The sequence below is a fragment of the Carassius auratus genome, chromosome 32 (assembly GCF_003368295.1).
Source record: "Carassius auratus strain Wakin chromosome 32, ASM336829v1, whole genome shotgun sequence".
Classification (NCBI taxonomy): domain Eukaryota; kingdom Metazoa; phylum Chordata; class Actinopteri; order Cypriniformes; family Cyprinidae; genus Carassius; species Carassius auratus.
The window spans coordinates 7,130,539-7,147,245 of record NC_039274.1 but is presented as its reverse complement, the minus strand read 5'-3'; the positions used below and the strand labels follow the sequence as shown (position 1 = coordinate 7,147,245).

Sequence of the window (16,707 nt, the reverse complement as noted above, 5' to 3'; positions counted from 1 at the left end):
CCTACAGTGCAACATCTATAGCTCGTGGCAAAGCAACAACTACTCCTACTACTACTGCTAATGATAATTATAATAAATAAAATGTAAGTTCTTCAGATATGATGTAATGAATTTAAAAAGCTAACATTAGTAACTAACAGCACTGTACATGTAAACGTTTTTCCTTTGTTATTTAATGGAGCGGACTTTTAATTTGAAATAGAAATCGTGTAACGGTTTTCCCGGATGTGGGTGCGTCGGTCAGATATTTAATACATTAACTGTGACTACGAGCCGAAAATATTGGATTGTGTGGCGCTGCTGTATTATAAAACCTTTATTTGTTGATATTTGTAAAGTCTTCAAGCAGGTTCGATTGGTTAGGCCGATAAAACGCGTTGAATATTGATCTAGCTGTGCGCCGTTATAGTAAGATCATCTTACTAAGGTCATGTGATTCGTTTGCAGAATGGTTAGTTTACGGTACAGAGGATTAGGTTACTGTTGGTGCTGTGGATGAGTCTCGATGATGTGTCAGGTTACTGGTAGTCTTCGTGTAACGAGGAGGCAGTGCAGCTAATGTCGGCTCAGATGTGGCGGATCAGCCCGGATTCCTGACATCAGTAACTGAGCAGGTGAGTTTTCTGGTTTAGCATGAGCTGGTTATAAAGGACCAGAGAGAGGACAACACAGCTGTAAAAATTGTGTTAGCCGGGCACAATGTAAAGGTGTTCTAAACTGACATACGTTATCTTTTCATTTATTTAGGTGGATTTTATTTGTTATCTATGTTGTTTTTATTGTTTCTTTCTTTTTATTGTTTATATATATATATATATATCTGTGTGTGTGTGTGTGTGTGTGTGTGTTAATGCTTTGGCAACATTGTGTTACACAGTCGTGCTAATAAAGCTTAATTAATTGAAAAATAAATTCAGTATCAAACACATGTTCCAGATTTCTATAATTTATAATGTTTGCTTTTGTGCGGTAAATGGATTTTTGAAAAGCTTTTGAAAAACATTTTTCTACAAAAACTTTGTTTGGATGTCTTAAAAAATTACAAGTAGGGTAGCCATAACAATATAAGTCATCATTAAAGGGGACACCGGTTGCCTCCTTTCCACAAGTTGGTATGATTCTTTAGGGTCTTCGTGAAATGTCTGTAACATACTTTGGTTAAAAGTCCTCAGTGGTCTAGTAAAACAGCACCCTTTTACCTTGTCAAAAACAGCTGTTCAGTGTTCACAGTGGCTCTTTCAATGCTGATCTCTTCTGTGGGTGTCAAAACAAGACAAGTGAATAAACTCTATGTCTTATTCAAATAGCTGGGATAGAGGTCCACTAGAAACGGACACATCAGATTGGTTGCGTGTTTTCATTTCAGCTTTTCTGAGTTGGCAGCCATGCCAGAAACTAAATGCCAAAAATAAAAAATTCAATGATGTCCCCTAATCTTGGGGATGAATTTTCAATACCTTTTGTGTGAAACTATTAAAAATACTATAATTCTGACCTCCGTTGTAAACATTCTTGTGACATTATTTAAAAATGTAAAGAAAATTCTGTCAAAACTGTATGATTTTCTTCTTTCTTTTTTTCTTTTTTAAGGATGTTGGTAACTAAACCAACCCCCCCCAAAAAAAAAAAAAAACACAGCAACATTTTTCAAAATTTATTTTATTATCTACCACAGAAGAAACAAAGCCATACAGGTTCGGACAACTTGAGGGTTATTAAAAGATGACAGAATTGCCATTTTGGGGTTATTTCAAGTCTGCAGAGTCTAATCAAACCTGTAATATTTTAAAAATAAACATGCTGCACTGTTTTACTGGCAGGAGTGACAGAAGGAGGCTCCCCTCTCATGGATGTCTGCAGTAAGAACTCCAACCGCACAGCCCCAGTGAGTGAGGGGGTGCCCAGGAGTGCTAATGTGCCCCTGTGCTCTCGGACCAATGGTTGGAGCTGGCCCCCGCACCCTTTCCAGCTCCTGGCCTGGCTGCTTTATCTCTACTTTGCTGTCACAGCCTTTGGTGTATTTGTGCCTCTCCTCCCCAAACACTGGATCCCAGCCGGATATATTGTATCCTTGTTTTGCAGTTTGTCATATTGCCTGCACAAAAGCTATTCTGTACACATCAGCTCTTATTAATATGCATATGTTACCCTGTAGCAGCCGATGGAAGTTGGATCTTTGTGCAGCTCTGTGTGAATTATATGCAGCAAATCTTAAATAGTTGAGGGTCTCACTTTTTTGAGTAATTATCAGTCTTTAACTTCGAGATCAGTGTACAGGCATTACATTTGTCTGTCACCTCTTCATGCACCTGATGGCCATCTCCATTGACCCTGCAGATTATAATGTCAGAGCTAAGAGTTATAAGGGACCCATGCCGGTGTTTGACCGCACCAAACATGCACATGTCATCGAGAACTGTCACTGCTACCTCTGTGAAGTAGATGTGTAAGTACCGACGTGTTGCTGTCTATGTCTCTATTGTTGTGTGGGTAAAATGCTGCAATAGGAATATCATAAGAACAAGTTGCTAAATCTTACGATCATTGACACCGAAAGTCTTGAATTGGAAATTACTAAACTTCTGCAGCACTTTTTAATGCTGACTGTAATATATAGTTCATTTGAGACCTTTTTTTTAATAGTTTTGTGAGCAACTTGACAATAACTGACAGTAGTGCTTGGCAATATACTGGTTCAAATGGTAAACCGGGTTTGAATTATGCAACTGGTATGAAAAAAAAGGCATACTGGTAGAAGTGCCTAAGCAGTGTACTATGTTATGCAGATATATTTGCATACCGCGGAATACAAAATTTTTTGGTTACGAACATTATTCAAAATATCTTCTTTTGTGTTGAGAAGAACAAAGAAATTCATGGAGGTTTTTAACAACTTGTGGGTGAGTGATTGATGACAGAATTAAACATTTTGGGTGAACTGTCCCTATAAGACCTCACACAATAACGGTCTGCTTTATCTTTAATTATTAAGGTTCATTTAAGACACAGATGAATAAGTTTGTGAGGATACTCACAAAGACGGGCATTTTGACACATATCTATGTGTATTTGGACGTTCAAGCACAAGGTGCGAGAAAGAACTCAAGTTTAGTCCGGCTGTACACGCAGCTGCTTTAAGCCTGAAGGTGCGCATCGCTCGTATCAGGCTCGGAAACCGTGTCAACAATTAATGTGAATAATGATTAATGTGCATAAATCATTTATAATCATTGGTTTTTAAACCACTTTGCTTCCAAAAGCGTTTAAATGACCGCACAGCAAGACTGACATATTTCAAACTAACTGACTAATTATATACTATGTTTAGGAGCTTATGCTTAGCACTTCCACAGGATATGCTACCCTTTTTGCCTGTCCCTGTACTGTAACTTTTCAAGCAGCTCTTACCCCACAACCTGTAAATAACCAATTACCTGTTGAATTGTTCTCCCCAGGGGGCCTAAATCAAAACACTGCAGTGCATGTAATAAGTGTGTGGCAAGTTTTGACCACCACTGTCGATGGTTGAACAATTGTGTGGGCAGCAGAAACTACAGGCGAGTCGTTTTCACTTCCTCTTCTCTGTCTTTCATTTCTCTGTCCTGTTGTTTTCATGGACAAGCAGCTGGTAGACAGATGTTTCAACTGTGTGAGTGAGTCTTTTTTTTAAAAGATGGATCCTGTGACAAACCATTCAGAAAGACATGTACATTTCAGATAAAGCGTTTTATTTTATAGTCTGTCACCATATCCAGTATGCTGATGTGAAACATTTCATGATTTTATGATATATGTAATGTTTTCTCAAATGGAAATCATAAAGCAGTCATGGGATCAAGGGCTGTTGCTTAGCATCACATACAAACATTCATTTCATTTGTGAGTTTCATTTTCACTGGCAGACCTTTGGGACGCTGGCCAATTAATAAGTCATGTGTGTTTTTACCTTCTTGTGTAGCAAATGATTCATTAAATGAAAATATTCAGGCAGTGTGAATAAAGTCCCTGTGGCATAACTAATGCAGCATTTTTTTTTTACAAGTGGCATAACATCCACAAATTCATCCTGGTAGATCGGAATACTACTGTTCAAAATTTTGAGGGTCAGATTTATTTATTATTATTTGTTATTTTTAATTAATTAATGAAGAATGTGTTATTGATTAAAAGTGACAATAAACACATTTACATTATTACAAGAAAAATTATATTTAAAATAAAAATTCAGCTTGGCCATCACAGGAATCAATCACATTTGAAAATGTAATAAAATAGAAAATAAATCTTAAATTGGAATTTTATATTTTATTATATTTTTATATTTTATATGGTATTATTATTAATATTATTATTATTATTATTGTTATTATTGTTATTATTATTATTATTTTTATTTTTTCTGTCTGCAAATCTTTATACAATAATATATAAATATAGCATTTACTAGAAAAAACTATTTGAAGGCCTGAATATCTGAAGGCCAAGTGCAATGTATTTGTTAATTATTTCTTTTTCTCTCTCTTTCTATTTGTGACAGGATTTTTCTCAATAGTGTGATCTCCGCTCTCCTGGGGATTGTTTTGATTGTAGTTATTTCTAGTTATGTTTTTATAGAGTTCTTTTTGGACCCATCGAAACTTCGTTCTGACAAGCACTTTCAACAAGGTAAGAGGTGTTTTGTGGGCACTTTGAATGTACTGAAAAGTTAGTCACACTACAAACAAACCACACATTTAGACAGATGTGTCCAGATGTCAGAGCTCTAATCTTCTTTTTTTTCTATTTTTCTGTCTGCAGTAAGGAATGAGTCTGTGGTTTGGTTTGTGTTTCTACCAGTGGCTCCAGTCACCACAGCTGGTCCAGCCATTCCCGCTCTAGCAGGAGTCACCATTGCTCTGGGCCTGCTGTCTGCGCTTTTGCTGGGACACTTGCTCTGCTTCCACATATACCTCAGTGAGTACACTATTCTATTTCCACCTACAAGGTTTCTAACATATTTTTAAATGATGTTATCACCAGGGCTTTTTTTTTTTTTGTACAATAGAAATAATAATTTTGTGAAATATTATTACAATCAAAATCAATTTTACATTTTAATTTATTTTAAATTTTAATTTATTCCAGTGATGGCAAATAATTTTCAGCAGTTTCAGTGTCACATGAATCTTCAGAAATCATTCTAATATGCTGACAAGTAAAATGTATTAATATAATCAATGCTGATGTATATAGTACATTAAGCCCAGTTATGCACATGTGGCATCTCACTTTGTGCCACAAGGGGGCATTCCAAGAAAATCCAGAGGCTTTCCAACCTGTTTTTGAGATCAAACCAGAAATAAACATTCACATTTATTCTTTAAAAAATGCACGTTTTTTCCTAATGATGTGATGTTCAATAAAATATGCAGATATGGTTCCTATCCTGAATGACATAATAAATGATGTGATGTTTATGAATGATATGGCAGTAGACTCTGTCTCTTTCTCTCCTTTAGTGTGGAACAGACTTAGCACATATGAGTATATTGTGCGACAGCGCCATCGGCAAGAGGCCAAAGATTCCAGAAAGCCCCCTCCAGAGCATGAATCTGGGGTTCCCACCATGAATCCAATCAAGGTAAAAAAAAAAAATTATGGTCAGTGTTTATACATTTTTGTTTTGTTTAAAATCACAGAAAGATAATCTATTTATTTTTATACTCGCATTAACCTTGCAAATATATCAGTTAATTAGCTGATTAATGTCACCATTTTGTTGACAATCCATTAAAAAAAACACAGGCTTTCAACAGATATGTATTTCGTCTTATTTTTATGTAATTATATATTAGTACTTGGAGCATTCATGAAATGCACAGGTGCAGGAGACATGCAGACACATGTTTAAATTAATTCTATGCTATTAATTCTATAATAATTTTGTGGAAATTACATTTATTTTCATCTAAATATATACTCAGAGCTGTTCTTCCTGGTGAATAAAGTGTCACAAATAAGTGTCATATCATTATACAACTCCCCTTTCACTAATTAGTAATTAGCGTCTGTGAAGTGGAGCAGGACAACATCCACCAGACTTTGCAATTGCATTAAAAAATTACTTAATGGCAATAGAATAGTACAATTATTTTAAACTGTGTTAATATTTTTTGATTTTACAGCATACAAATAAATAAATGAATGCAGCCTTAGTGAGCATAAGGACATTCATTCAAAACAATTTAAAAAATCTTAGTAACCAAAAACTTTTGAAAGATAGTGTACAGCATGCATTTAGATAAGGCCATGACTTCAAACTTCAAAATTTCTGTTTTATAATGATTTAGGTTTTTCAGCCTTTAAAATAATACATATCTGTTCACAAATCTATCAGATTCCCCATGAAGGCTTATGCACTGAATATGAATACTGAAATAACAGAGCAAGTGTCCACATATATAATCATCAGGGTGGCTAGCTCATGGAAACCTAGTTGTTGTAGCAACCAGGTGGTTAAAACAACCTAGTGTGAGGATGAAATCATCTGTCCAGTTGCTTCTCAGAGCAATTAACACATTCCCAGGAAAACTTCTCCACCAGGATGCTGCCAAATCCTCCCATGGGCGGGACGTTGAGCTCACACTAAACTATAGGAAATGACCTAACACCATGAGTTCACTTCCTGCCACAGAGCACATGGTTTGTGTTCAGAGGACAGTGTGAACCTGCCTTGATGGACCTTTAGCACTGTGCTTTAAAAATATGGCTTTAAGAAGGCATGATAGTAACATTTTAAACTTTGACAGTATAATATTTTTTGACAATCTAATAAATTAAATCAAATACATAGTGTCCTTTTGAACTTTCCATTTATAAAATAAATCTTAAATAAAGAATCAGTTTAATATTAAGCAGCACAACGCTTTTCAACATTGATTAATAAAAATACATGTTTGAACACCAAATCTGCATAGAATGATTTCTGTAGTGCTATGTGACACTGAAGACTGATGAAAATTCAGCTCTGCCCTCACAGAAATAAATGGTTAATTAAACTGTAATATTATTTTGAAGTATAAAGAAATGCAGCCTTGGTGACCATAAGCATATTTTAGACTTAAAGTTTAACCCCAAACTTTTGAACCGTATGTGAACAGTTAAAATGAAGTATGTAACATACAATAGACTTTCACTATTCTAAACGTGTGCTATCTCTTACCTAGAGAGGTTGAGATATTAGTTAGTTTTTTTCCAGAAGGGATATGTAAGTTGACCCCAGCCTTAACTCAGTAGTACACCTCAGTAGAGCGCTTGAGCGGTGTGCATGTGACTATACTGTTCTTTAAGAACTGTTTGCTTTGGCTCACTATTTGTAGATTGTTGTGTTGGCTGGTGTTTCACTAATTTCATGTTACCACATACACAAGCACATAAGTGCCATCAGTACCTCACAGCCCTAAGACACAAATTTGCTCACACATATTCTTAGATTCTACACTTCTGTTCACTAAAAAAGCAAACAACAACAAAAACATCCATCCATATGCACATATTGCAGATTTATTGGATGATGATGGTTGTGTTGCTAAAATGAGTCCCAGCATATAAAGAACTGAAGATTTGATTACAGTTAATTTATTGAATAAAACAGCTGGTGGCATTATATTCAGCTAGTTTGAGCAAATGTAATATGGGTACATTATTTTTGCCAATAATTTATTATTATTATTTTTCTTATGGTGGTGCATCGTAGGGTTAATTTGAAAGACATTCAGTGTCTAATTTGGATCATATAATTCTTTGTTTACAATGCAAAAAGTAATGTTTTATGTGGGACCACTACTCCTTTTTGAAGCAATTGTAATGTATCTCTGATATGCCTGGTAACGCTCTCTCACCATAATTTAATTTCTATCATTGTTTTGCTGCAGCACCAGGTCAGTTATGATGGGACACTTGGCTACACCAACCCTGAGATGCAGGTAGAGGATCCCACCGGCATGAGCTCCCAAGCGTGAGTTTTGCCAGCTGGATTAATAAAATGATAGCATACTTAAAAATATTACATGGTCAATGACTCGAGTTATGTTATGTTATATACATTACCGTGCAAAATTTATTATTATCAATTATTTTTCTTTAAATGGCCACTGCTATGATTGGCTAACAGTTATGTATGTTTGACAGTGAGCTGTTAATCACAGATGGACGCTGCTGTGATTTAGGTCAAAAACGCCTAAATACTCCGTTCATATCAAACGATCCGTAATCACAGACGAAGCAATATTGACCAAGTAAAAAAGTTACTCAAACTTGTGTGTTGTGAGATTACTGTCTGATCCAATATAGTCACCACAGCATTGACTGTTAGTTTCAAGCTTTCCACAAATCCTGCGGTGAATTGTGTCTTTTGTTTGTAAATGAATCTGGGGTAATTTTAGATGAACAAAGGAGCAAATAAAGTTCATCCACTCTTTCCTAAAGGGGTTGACTGATTCCTTTGTCACTGACCCAAAAAATACAGATAACCTCATTTATTTTACTGGCCAATTATGGTATCATGACAACCCTTTGAGAGCTCAGCTGGAAAGGAAGAAAGGACACTAATGCTTTTTGTGGGGCAGTTAAAATGTGAGAGCATCAGTTTCAGATTTTTTCTTTATTTTTCTTTTTTTTATTATTCTAAACTTGATTTTTATATCTGGAAGGACTGATCCATTAGCTGACAAAGTAACAAACGTGATGTGACATACAGCCAAGTATGGTGACCCATACTCGTAAACCCATAATTCGTGTTCTGCATTTAACCCATCCAAAAGTGCACACACACACTGTGAGCACACACCCAGAGCAGCGGGCAGCTATATATGCAGCAGTGCCGGAGGAGCAGCTGGGGTTCGGTGCCTTGCTCAAGGGCACCTTAGTCGTGGTATTGCCAGCCCGAGACTCGAACCCACAACCCTAGGATTAGGAGTCAAACTCTCTATCCACATTTTACAATAATCCATATTTTTGTAAGGTTTTTGTTTCATTGACAAAGCCCTGTTTCATTTGTTACCTTTCCAGGCTCCTAACTGGACCAGTTCTGCAGGAGCATTTACTGTGGCCTGTTTTGCTCATTTACAAAAAGAAACAGAGCATAACAGCGATTGCAAAACAGGCTTTCATACAATTTTATTTTCAATGGGGCAGGATTGTTTCCCACGGCATTTCAATTTCCAGGTTATTATTATGCAACATTAAAGGCCTCCATGGTAAATTGTCTATTCAGTAACAGACTTTAATTGTTTTCATTGAAAAAAGTAATGAAATTATGAATATGAATTTCACGTTGAATGTGAGATTATAATAGTCTGTACAATAAAAATGATTGTTAGTAAGCTAAGATATAAGACTCTTATGTCTATTTTGATCACTATTGTATGTTACATTGTGTCTGGGACAGGTTTGAACAGTCTGTGTAACAGGAAGTGTGGATGTATGATTGCATGTGGACAAAAGCCAACAGTGTCAAAGCGATGTGATGTGATGTCCTGTCAGACTAATGGCCATGTTGGGTGATGAGTGATTCCATAGAATTTCCAAAGTTTTGGAACGACTTGTCATTACTTTTTTTTTTTTTTTTATTTGGCTCTTGGAACTTTTAGCAGTCATAGCAAAAGATCTTTGAAGACAGTGGATGCATCTTCTTTTGAAAAAATGTTGTCTATGGTATAACATCTGAAGTAAATAAGTGAATGTAAAATTGTTGTTTGGTCATTTGTGCAAACAACTTTGAGTAATGGGCGTCTCTCCGCAGGCGTTATGGCAACGGCCGGGTCAGAGGCTCTTCTGAACACGTGGGTGAAGAAGAGCTCCTCCCTGCTGTCCTAAAAGAGAACAAAGTATCTCCTCACCCTCACAAACACACACAGGTGTGACACATCAGCACACACACCACAACCTGCACACACAAAACAAATTAATACTAATTTTAAGGTCTAATTATACAGCCAGTGCCCTGTACACTCTACTTACGTTAAACGTCTGTCTCCCTCATTATGTGGTAAAACTGTTTAATTTATTTCTATAGAAAAAAAAGAGGAAAGTGTGCAAACTTGCAGCTGAGGTAAACAGTGACCGGCCTATTGACCCCAGCACCACCAAAGGCTTGCCAAAGACTTCTGCTGAGCAGGGTAAGACACACATGCGCGATCAACTTACGTCTATAATATCTCTTTACTTTTCACTACTGTTCAAAGTTTGAGGTCGATTCAAAAGAAACCTGTTATGCTCACAAGGGCTGAAACGTCAAAAGATCAACTTTTTTTTTTTAAATGGTAATGTTTTGTAACAGTGTAAGTCTTTACTGCCACTTACTGACCCAAAACGTTTGAATAGTAGTGTGAAGGGCTGCACGATGTGTCTTTAAGCATCGATATCGCGATGTACGAATCCACGATAGTCACATCGCAGGATGTGCGATGTAGGCTGTTGTAGTTGATCCGTTTATTCATTAACTGTATGGGCCAGCTGTTCCCGGCCCTTGACGTATGTGATTCGCGGAGAGCACGCGAGAGAGAGAGCGCGCGTTCGCGAGACAGGGAGGGAGAGAGAGCCATGGTCACACGCTCACCGTCTTCAAACAACACGAGCGCTGTCTTGCTCTCTCTCCCTCGCGCATATTAATCAATTGACACGATGGTGTTGATGTTTAAATCATTTAAAATGAGAATGTAAGTGTGCTCACCCCATTTTTGTTTGTAAGAAATTTTTTCGCAAAATATATCGCAGAAAAATAAAATATCGCAATGTCATTTTTTCCCAATATCGTGCAGCCCTAGTAGTGTGTTTATTTATTTATTTAGCAGAAACTTTTATCTAAAGTAATTTACAAAATGTGGAATAGAACAGAGTGATTCATTTTAGGAAACTGAAGATTAGAGTCCAGGCCTGAATAGAGATGAGAGTAATAGAAATAGTAAAAACAGTTCCTGGACGTATAGGTATAAAACGCTGATATTATTCATGCATGTGTTTTATGTATTCGTTTAAGTGCCTAAAATTTTATAGCTACATGTTTATGTTTACAAACACAGATCAGATAAAAAAGTACAGTGCTGCAACATATTAGCAGCATATCACATACTGAACATGAGAACTATGATAGAATGTAGACTAATCCTAACAGTGCGTCACTGGTTTAGGAGATTAGTAAGTTATGGAAGACGTTGCTATGTTATAATATTAAACAGGGTGGTAGATCTGAATCACTGAACAACACCCTGTTTGCTTTAGACTGAAGAATAGCAAAACTATAAAAGAAGAATAAAACATTTGTTCATAGAGCAATTGTCTTTCCCTGATTTATACCTTTTATTTTAGCTTGTGTTGCATTGTTAGTTGTACGTAATTACTGTGTTTGATTAGTTCTGTTCTCCTGAACTGCCTGTGTGCCTTGTGCAAATATTTGATCTAGTAACTATTGAAGTTTGTTTCTGCCACATAAAACATCCATTAGTAAATCATAATTTTGACATTAAAAATAATAATGACAAAGTTGAAATTATGACAGTCATTGAGATAAGTCAAACAACTCCTTCAACTATTTTAAGTTTATCTCATCATTTCTACTGTCAAAATGATGAGATAAACTTAAAATAGTTGAAGGAGTTGTTTGACGTTTTTAAAGTAATAAAAGTCAAAATTATGAGAAGTTTCAACTTTTTAAATGAGTTTGTCATATTTTTTAATTCTTTTAATAATTTTGTCATAAAGTAGAAATTTGGGTAAAAAGTGACAGTCGGAATTATGAGGAATTCATAGAAGTCATAATTATGAGATAAATTTCTGCTTTTTATAATGATAGTTTGTCATAATTTTGTCATCATCATCATTTACCAAAGGGTTTTTTTTTTTTTGTTTTTTTTTACTTGCAAAAGTTTTTTTTTTTTTTACAAGTTTAATTGTTTGAGTTAAGCATGTGTTTTCCCAGTATAATCTTGTAAAAATACAACATTTAATCGATTCTGAAATAACTGTAGCAAATGCTTTTAAAAAAGTCCTTGTGGTGTTTTTCAGTGCTCTTGATATTGGTGAATCAGAGTCTGAGTTACCTTTGTGGTTTGTGTCTGCCCTTTACACAAATAGATTCCTCTGTAGCTGCCACCACTGTCTCCTCCTCTCTTGGTCATCGCTTACCCTTCCCAGCATTCCCCCTGCGGGCCTCCCTTCCCCCTTTTGCACCCGTTCAAGCCGCTGGTCCCCCTGCTGAGTATCATTCTGACTCTGCAGAATCTCTGGAGGAGATCCCTGTAGCAATGGCACGGCTTGGCAGTGCAGCCCTGGCCGGGACTATTAATGCTGCCATGTCTGCTACCAGCTATTCCTCATCTCTCCAGTGTGCTTTGCCTTCCTCAGCAGCTGGACAAGCTTTACCCTCCCCTCAGCCCAGGACCAAGAGGAAAGCAGCCGTTCGTAAAGCTGGAGAGCAGAGGTTTGGGATGGTATCCCATAATCCGTCTATGTTCGTGAGTCGGGAAAGCGGAGAGCCTGCCATGTCCCTAGAGGGCATTATCACAGAGGAAAGTCCCCATGTGGCGAAACACAAACAGACAGGCAAAAAGAAAAATATGGAGGACACTAAACCCAGAATCAGTGTAGTGACTACTACAGAGACGCATCACCACTAGTCTGGACTCATGGGGCACGCAATCGGCTTTGTTTCTCCATTAAAAAACTTGAGCTGCTTTAGTAAGATGAGAATAAAACTGATGTAGCACTCAGAACCTGATGCAACCTATGCAAAACACCACCGAATGTCAGCAGAGAGAATTTGTTGTCTGACCTTTTGCTTGACAAAACATCTAATGCTGGTTGTCGTTGTTCAAAGTTGCATTTAGATATGTTTTCAGCGGGTCATCAGATTTACTTATATACCGTATATTTAGTCATGAAATTGTTGATTGTGAATTGTAGCATTGGACTTGAGCCCTCATCTAATTTTTTTTTGAGGATTCCACAACACTATATAAATTATAAACTAACTTATTTAGCCTTTCAGTGATTCCAGTACCTTTCACTATGACCTTGCCGAAGCATTGCACAACTATGTTTTTAAATACTTAATGTAGTGCTGCCCTTCTTAACTATTTATTTATATATATTAAATGCCAAAGTTTTTATTTTCATTATCTGTACGTTTTTGTTTTTAGTTACCAATTTAAAATTATTTTTGTAATTTAATTGTTGCATTTCGTTTTTGTTTTTATAAGCTTTTATATGTCTGGTTCTGGTTGATTGAATCAGGTCCAGTTTTCTATGAGTGAACTTGAGTCACAGTGTGCACTATCGAGACAACCTAGTTACACAGTTGTTTATTTATGAACCAAAACATTCTTGGGACATGATGTTTTGGGTAGAGGGAGTAGCTGAATGATGGCCCGATGGGGAAGCAATATGAAAATGTTTATTATTAAAAAGAGCACATGTATCATTGCATGATTGCTGCCCTGTTTTTGTGTCATGAATCAATAGTAGACATTTTTCCAAGTACTGTACATTCCTTTTTAAGGTTCTACAGTCCATACTAGTGCACACATCAATTAATTCAGAATCCAAAGCAAAAATAGTCACGGGTGTCTATAGCAACACTTGGGTAATACAAATTCATGACAACTTGGAGACTCAGTTGAGAAATTACCCAAATATCCAATATTCATATATTGCTCTAGGAAGAATGTAAGTTATTTTTTGATTGTGTGATTGTGTAGAACTGTAGTGACAAAGCTTTCAGTAGCATAAACCTGCACACAATCATGTCACACAAACACCTGATGTAGGTCCTACCAGTATATTTCAATACTGCATATTCATGGGCTTATCAGTTGAGAACACTAATACTGTTCTCTGCCAGGTCAGAAAGTTGACAGAAAGCCTGTTGTTAAAGTCATTTCGTAGGCGAAAACAATATTATGTAATGGTCAAACGTGGAGTTGGGGGAAACTCTTTTTAGACTCCAAAGGATTGTGTGACTGGAGAAGGCTGACTGAAAGCCTGTCTTCTCAGGTGTAAATCACAATGATATTCATGATAGTTGATGCCGACTCACATATGACTTTTACCATCAAAAAGTGTCTTTGCAAATTTAAATCAATGTTTCCTGTGAGTGAGTAAACGAAGATTTTCACATAATCTTTAGAAAGAAAGATTCTAGGCTACAAGCTCCAGTTCTGGTAACCAATGTTCTGTATGTGTTTTATTGCCTTATTCAAGTGATTTAACATTTTTAGTTTTAAAAATACACAACGCATAAACAATTTTTTTCTCAAAAACACAATCATGTACATACATGTTGCTCATATATTATTACAGCCCAGTTTGTGCTGATTACAGTGAGATTAGACTTTAGCCATTTAGATGTTTATAAGCAACTGAAACAAAAGTTTGAAAAATGACACATTTTTGACAAATATCAGGGCATGACAAAACTTCTCCAGGCCCCAAAAATACCTTTAGACTCCAGAGGGTTAAGATGAAAACTTGTTCAATATGGTTGCATAGAGACATGGGACATGAAATGTCAGACCTTTCTTGAGTCACGATATCCAAATAAGAGTGTGGTTAACCACTGAAGTTTATTTACCAACATCTGATGTATGACATCATTGGCAGTTACTCTTGTGATTTTCTTTCCTTGAGAATGGGGGTATTGTTTTGGTTTTGAAAATAGCACAGATGAGATGGATCCTGTTCCCTGACCAGCTGTATAAAATCTTTCAGACTTTCCTTCCTATCCTGCTTTCAAAGCTCAATATCACGTTCTGCTCCTACATCCTTTTAATGTCAAGCTACTATAAAACTGTGCTGCCTATTCTGCTTTTAAAATCCTTCTTATGTATATTAACATTTTCATAGATATATTTTTTTATAAGCCTTTAAAATATGTTTAAAAATGTACTATTTCAAGGACGACTAGTTGCGATTTATTTTTGGTCTTGGATATAGTCCTTGTAAAACCCAGGTGGCTGTTTCTGCAGTGCTGTGTGCCCACAGTAACCATGGCTTCAGGACACTATAACATGGTAACAGTTATACATGTCAGTCAGAGTTGCTCTGCTGAAGAGAGGCATGCAGCAGAACTTGTGACAGGACTCAGTGACAGCAGCAGCAGTATTACTGACAGAAAGCTTTTGGCTGGAGACAGGAGCACACTGCACGCAATTATTCACCACAGATGAGTTTTCAGAATTCACCTTGGCTGGTTCATAATGTGTTCAAACTATTGTCAGTCAAACAGATTCATAGACTGTTCTGATCATCATAGTCAAACAAAGACCTTATTATGACTTGCATTGTGACATCTCATGAATTATACGGTGCACACTGATGAAAATTTAGCTTTTGTTGTCCGTATGGGATAGTGAGATCAAGGGATTTGATATTCAAAGCTCCAGCCATGTTAGTTTTTTTTTTTTCATCCTACAACAAGCAGGCCCATCAAATGTTACCCTCACATATACTGTACACCAGCAAACTAATACATATAAAAAGTCAAATGTAAAGTATATTATCGTACAGCTCTAATCTGCTAAATGCGACTATTATAAACGTTAACATCATGATACTCTAAAGCTTTTGAAACAATGTGTTTTGTTAAAAGTACTAAACAAACTAAATATTGACAGCCAGCTATTTTAGCACTACAATTAGTGGATACTGTGCTGTAAACAAAAGGCCAAAATCAGAGGCAAATCGGTGTTCGCTTGTGTTCGAAATCAAGTACATTAACTGAGAGAACCGATGCATCGCCGATGCCTGAGAGATCCTCTATAGTCCTTAACCAGATAAAAATGGAAAGACAAAAACATATGCTAGCAGCAATAGTCTCTATGACAACAGTTAAAACAAAAGCTGAAATATTTAGTGAGTGTTTGATGCCCTTCCCACCGCTTGTGTTCATTAAATCACAGCATTGTTGTGGACACCAGTGGTCACTGCTGGACAGATAGATGCAGTACTAGATTTTCCAATGGTTATACATACAAGCAGACTTTGAAAACACTTTACACGCTTCATATTCGGTCACATGCAAAAACCAGCTAGCCTAATGAACAGTCAGTGGGGACATAAGAGTTGATTCTTTCCATTATACATCAAACATGCAAAGACACAAACCAGCAGCTCCAGACCTTTGGTTCTGAGGTGCACATCTGTTTCCTGTTGGCTATGGTTTTCTCTACTTTCACAGTGTTAAATGAGTGGATGCAGAGACATTCGTTTGCATAGAAAAGCAGCTAAGTAAATGAAGCTAATGAGAAAACTGGATATTTTTGGATTGCGGCTGGATTTTGGATCTGCTGACCACTTCCTCATATGCACATTGAATCATGCAATAAAGAGCAGTTACGATAAAATATTCCAATTCCATGATGAATACTGCATTAAAACCACCTCTGACTGGTCAGCTTTCATGTTTTTAATTTGTGAGTATAAAACTGATTTGTTGCATGCTAAAATAATATGGGTGATAAAGAGGTGCTGCGAGTGGGAGGGTGAAACAGGATATGAACTGAAATTCTGTGGTAAATGCATGTCATGTCCCGTCTCTGATGTGCTGAAATGCTGTAGTGCAAGAATTTAGTCTGCTTGACATGTTGTGCACTGTAAATATTACACTACGGCAGATACTGGACCGTTCACTTTCTGCGCGCCATTTTCTCTGTGAAGTTTGATATCACAACAATG

General features: G+C 36.6%; 1 protein-coding gene across 3 annotated transcripts; it reads left to right on the top strand.

Annotated features, from left to right (window-relative positions):
• Positions 1-218: 218 nt before the first annotated feature.
• On the top strand, positions 219-13,466 carry LOC113051479 (probable palmitoyltransferase ZDHHC1). 3 transcript variants are annotated; one of them, XM_026215254.1, is made up of 11 exons: positions 219-614; positions 1,821-2,065; positions 2,271-2,446; positions 3,456-3,557; positions 4,538-4,665; positions 4,837-4,953; positions 5,499-5,620; positions 7,914-7,996; positions 9,782-9,896; positions 10,055-10,157; positions 12,112-13,466. In XM_026215254.1, the coding sequence occupies exons 2-11, from the start codon at positions 1,847-1,849 to the stop codon at positions 12,651-12,653; spliced, it is 1,707 nt and encodes a 568-aa protein (XP_026071039.1). In that variant the 5' UTR covers positions 219-614; positions 1,821-1,846; the 3' UTR covers positions 12,654-13,466. The 3 variants fall into 3 exon arrangements, with proteins under 3 accessions (XP_026071039.1, XP_026071038.1, XP_026071037.1); XM_026215253.1 differs by having other exon boundaries at positions 4,798-4,953; positions 7,917-7,996; XM_026215252.1 differs by having other exon boundaries at positions 4,798-4,953.
• The last annotated feature ends 3,241 nt before the right edge of the window (positions 13,467-16,707 follow it).

What these genes read in the sequence shown, in the direction of transcription:
- LOC113051479 (XM_026215252.1), top strand. Translation starts at nt 1,847, where the DNA reads ATGGATGTCTGCAGTAAGAACTCCAACCGCACAGCCCCAGTGAGTGAG. An exon ending in TGACAAGCACTTTCAACAAG is followed by an intron (nt 4,666 to 4,797) that starts GTAAGAGGTGTT and finishes TTCTGTCTGCAG; the next exon opens with TAAGGAATGAGTCTGTGGTT. An exon ending in ACCGGCATGAGCTCCCAAGC is followed by an intron (nt 7,997 to 9,781) that starts GTGAGTTTTGCC and finishes GTCTCTCCGCAG; the next exon opens with GCGTTATGGCAACGGCCGGG.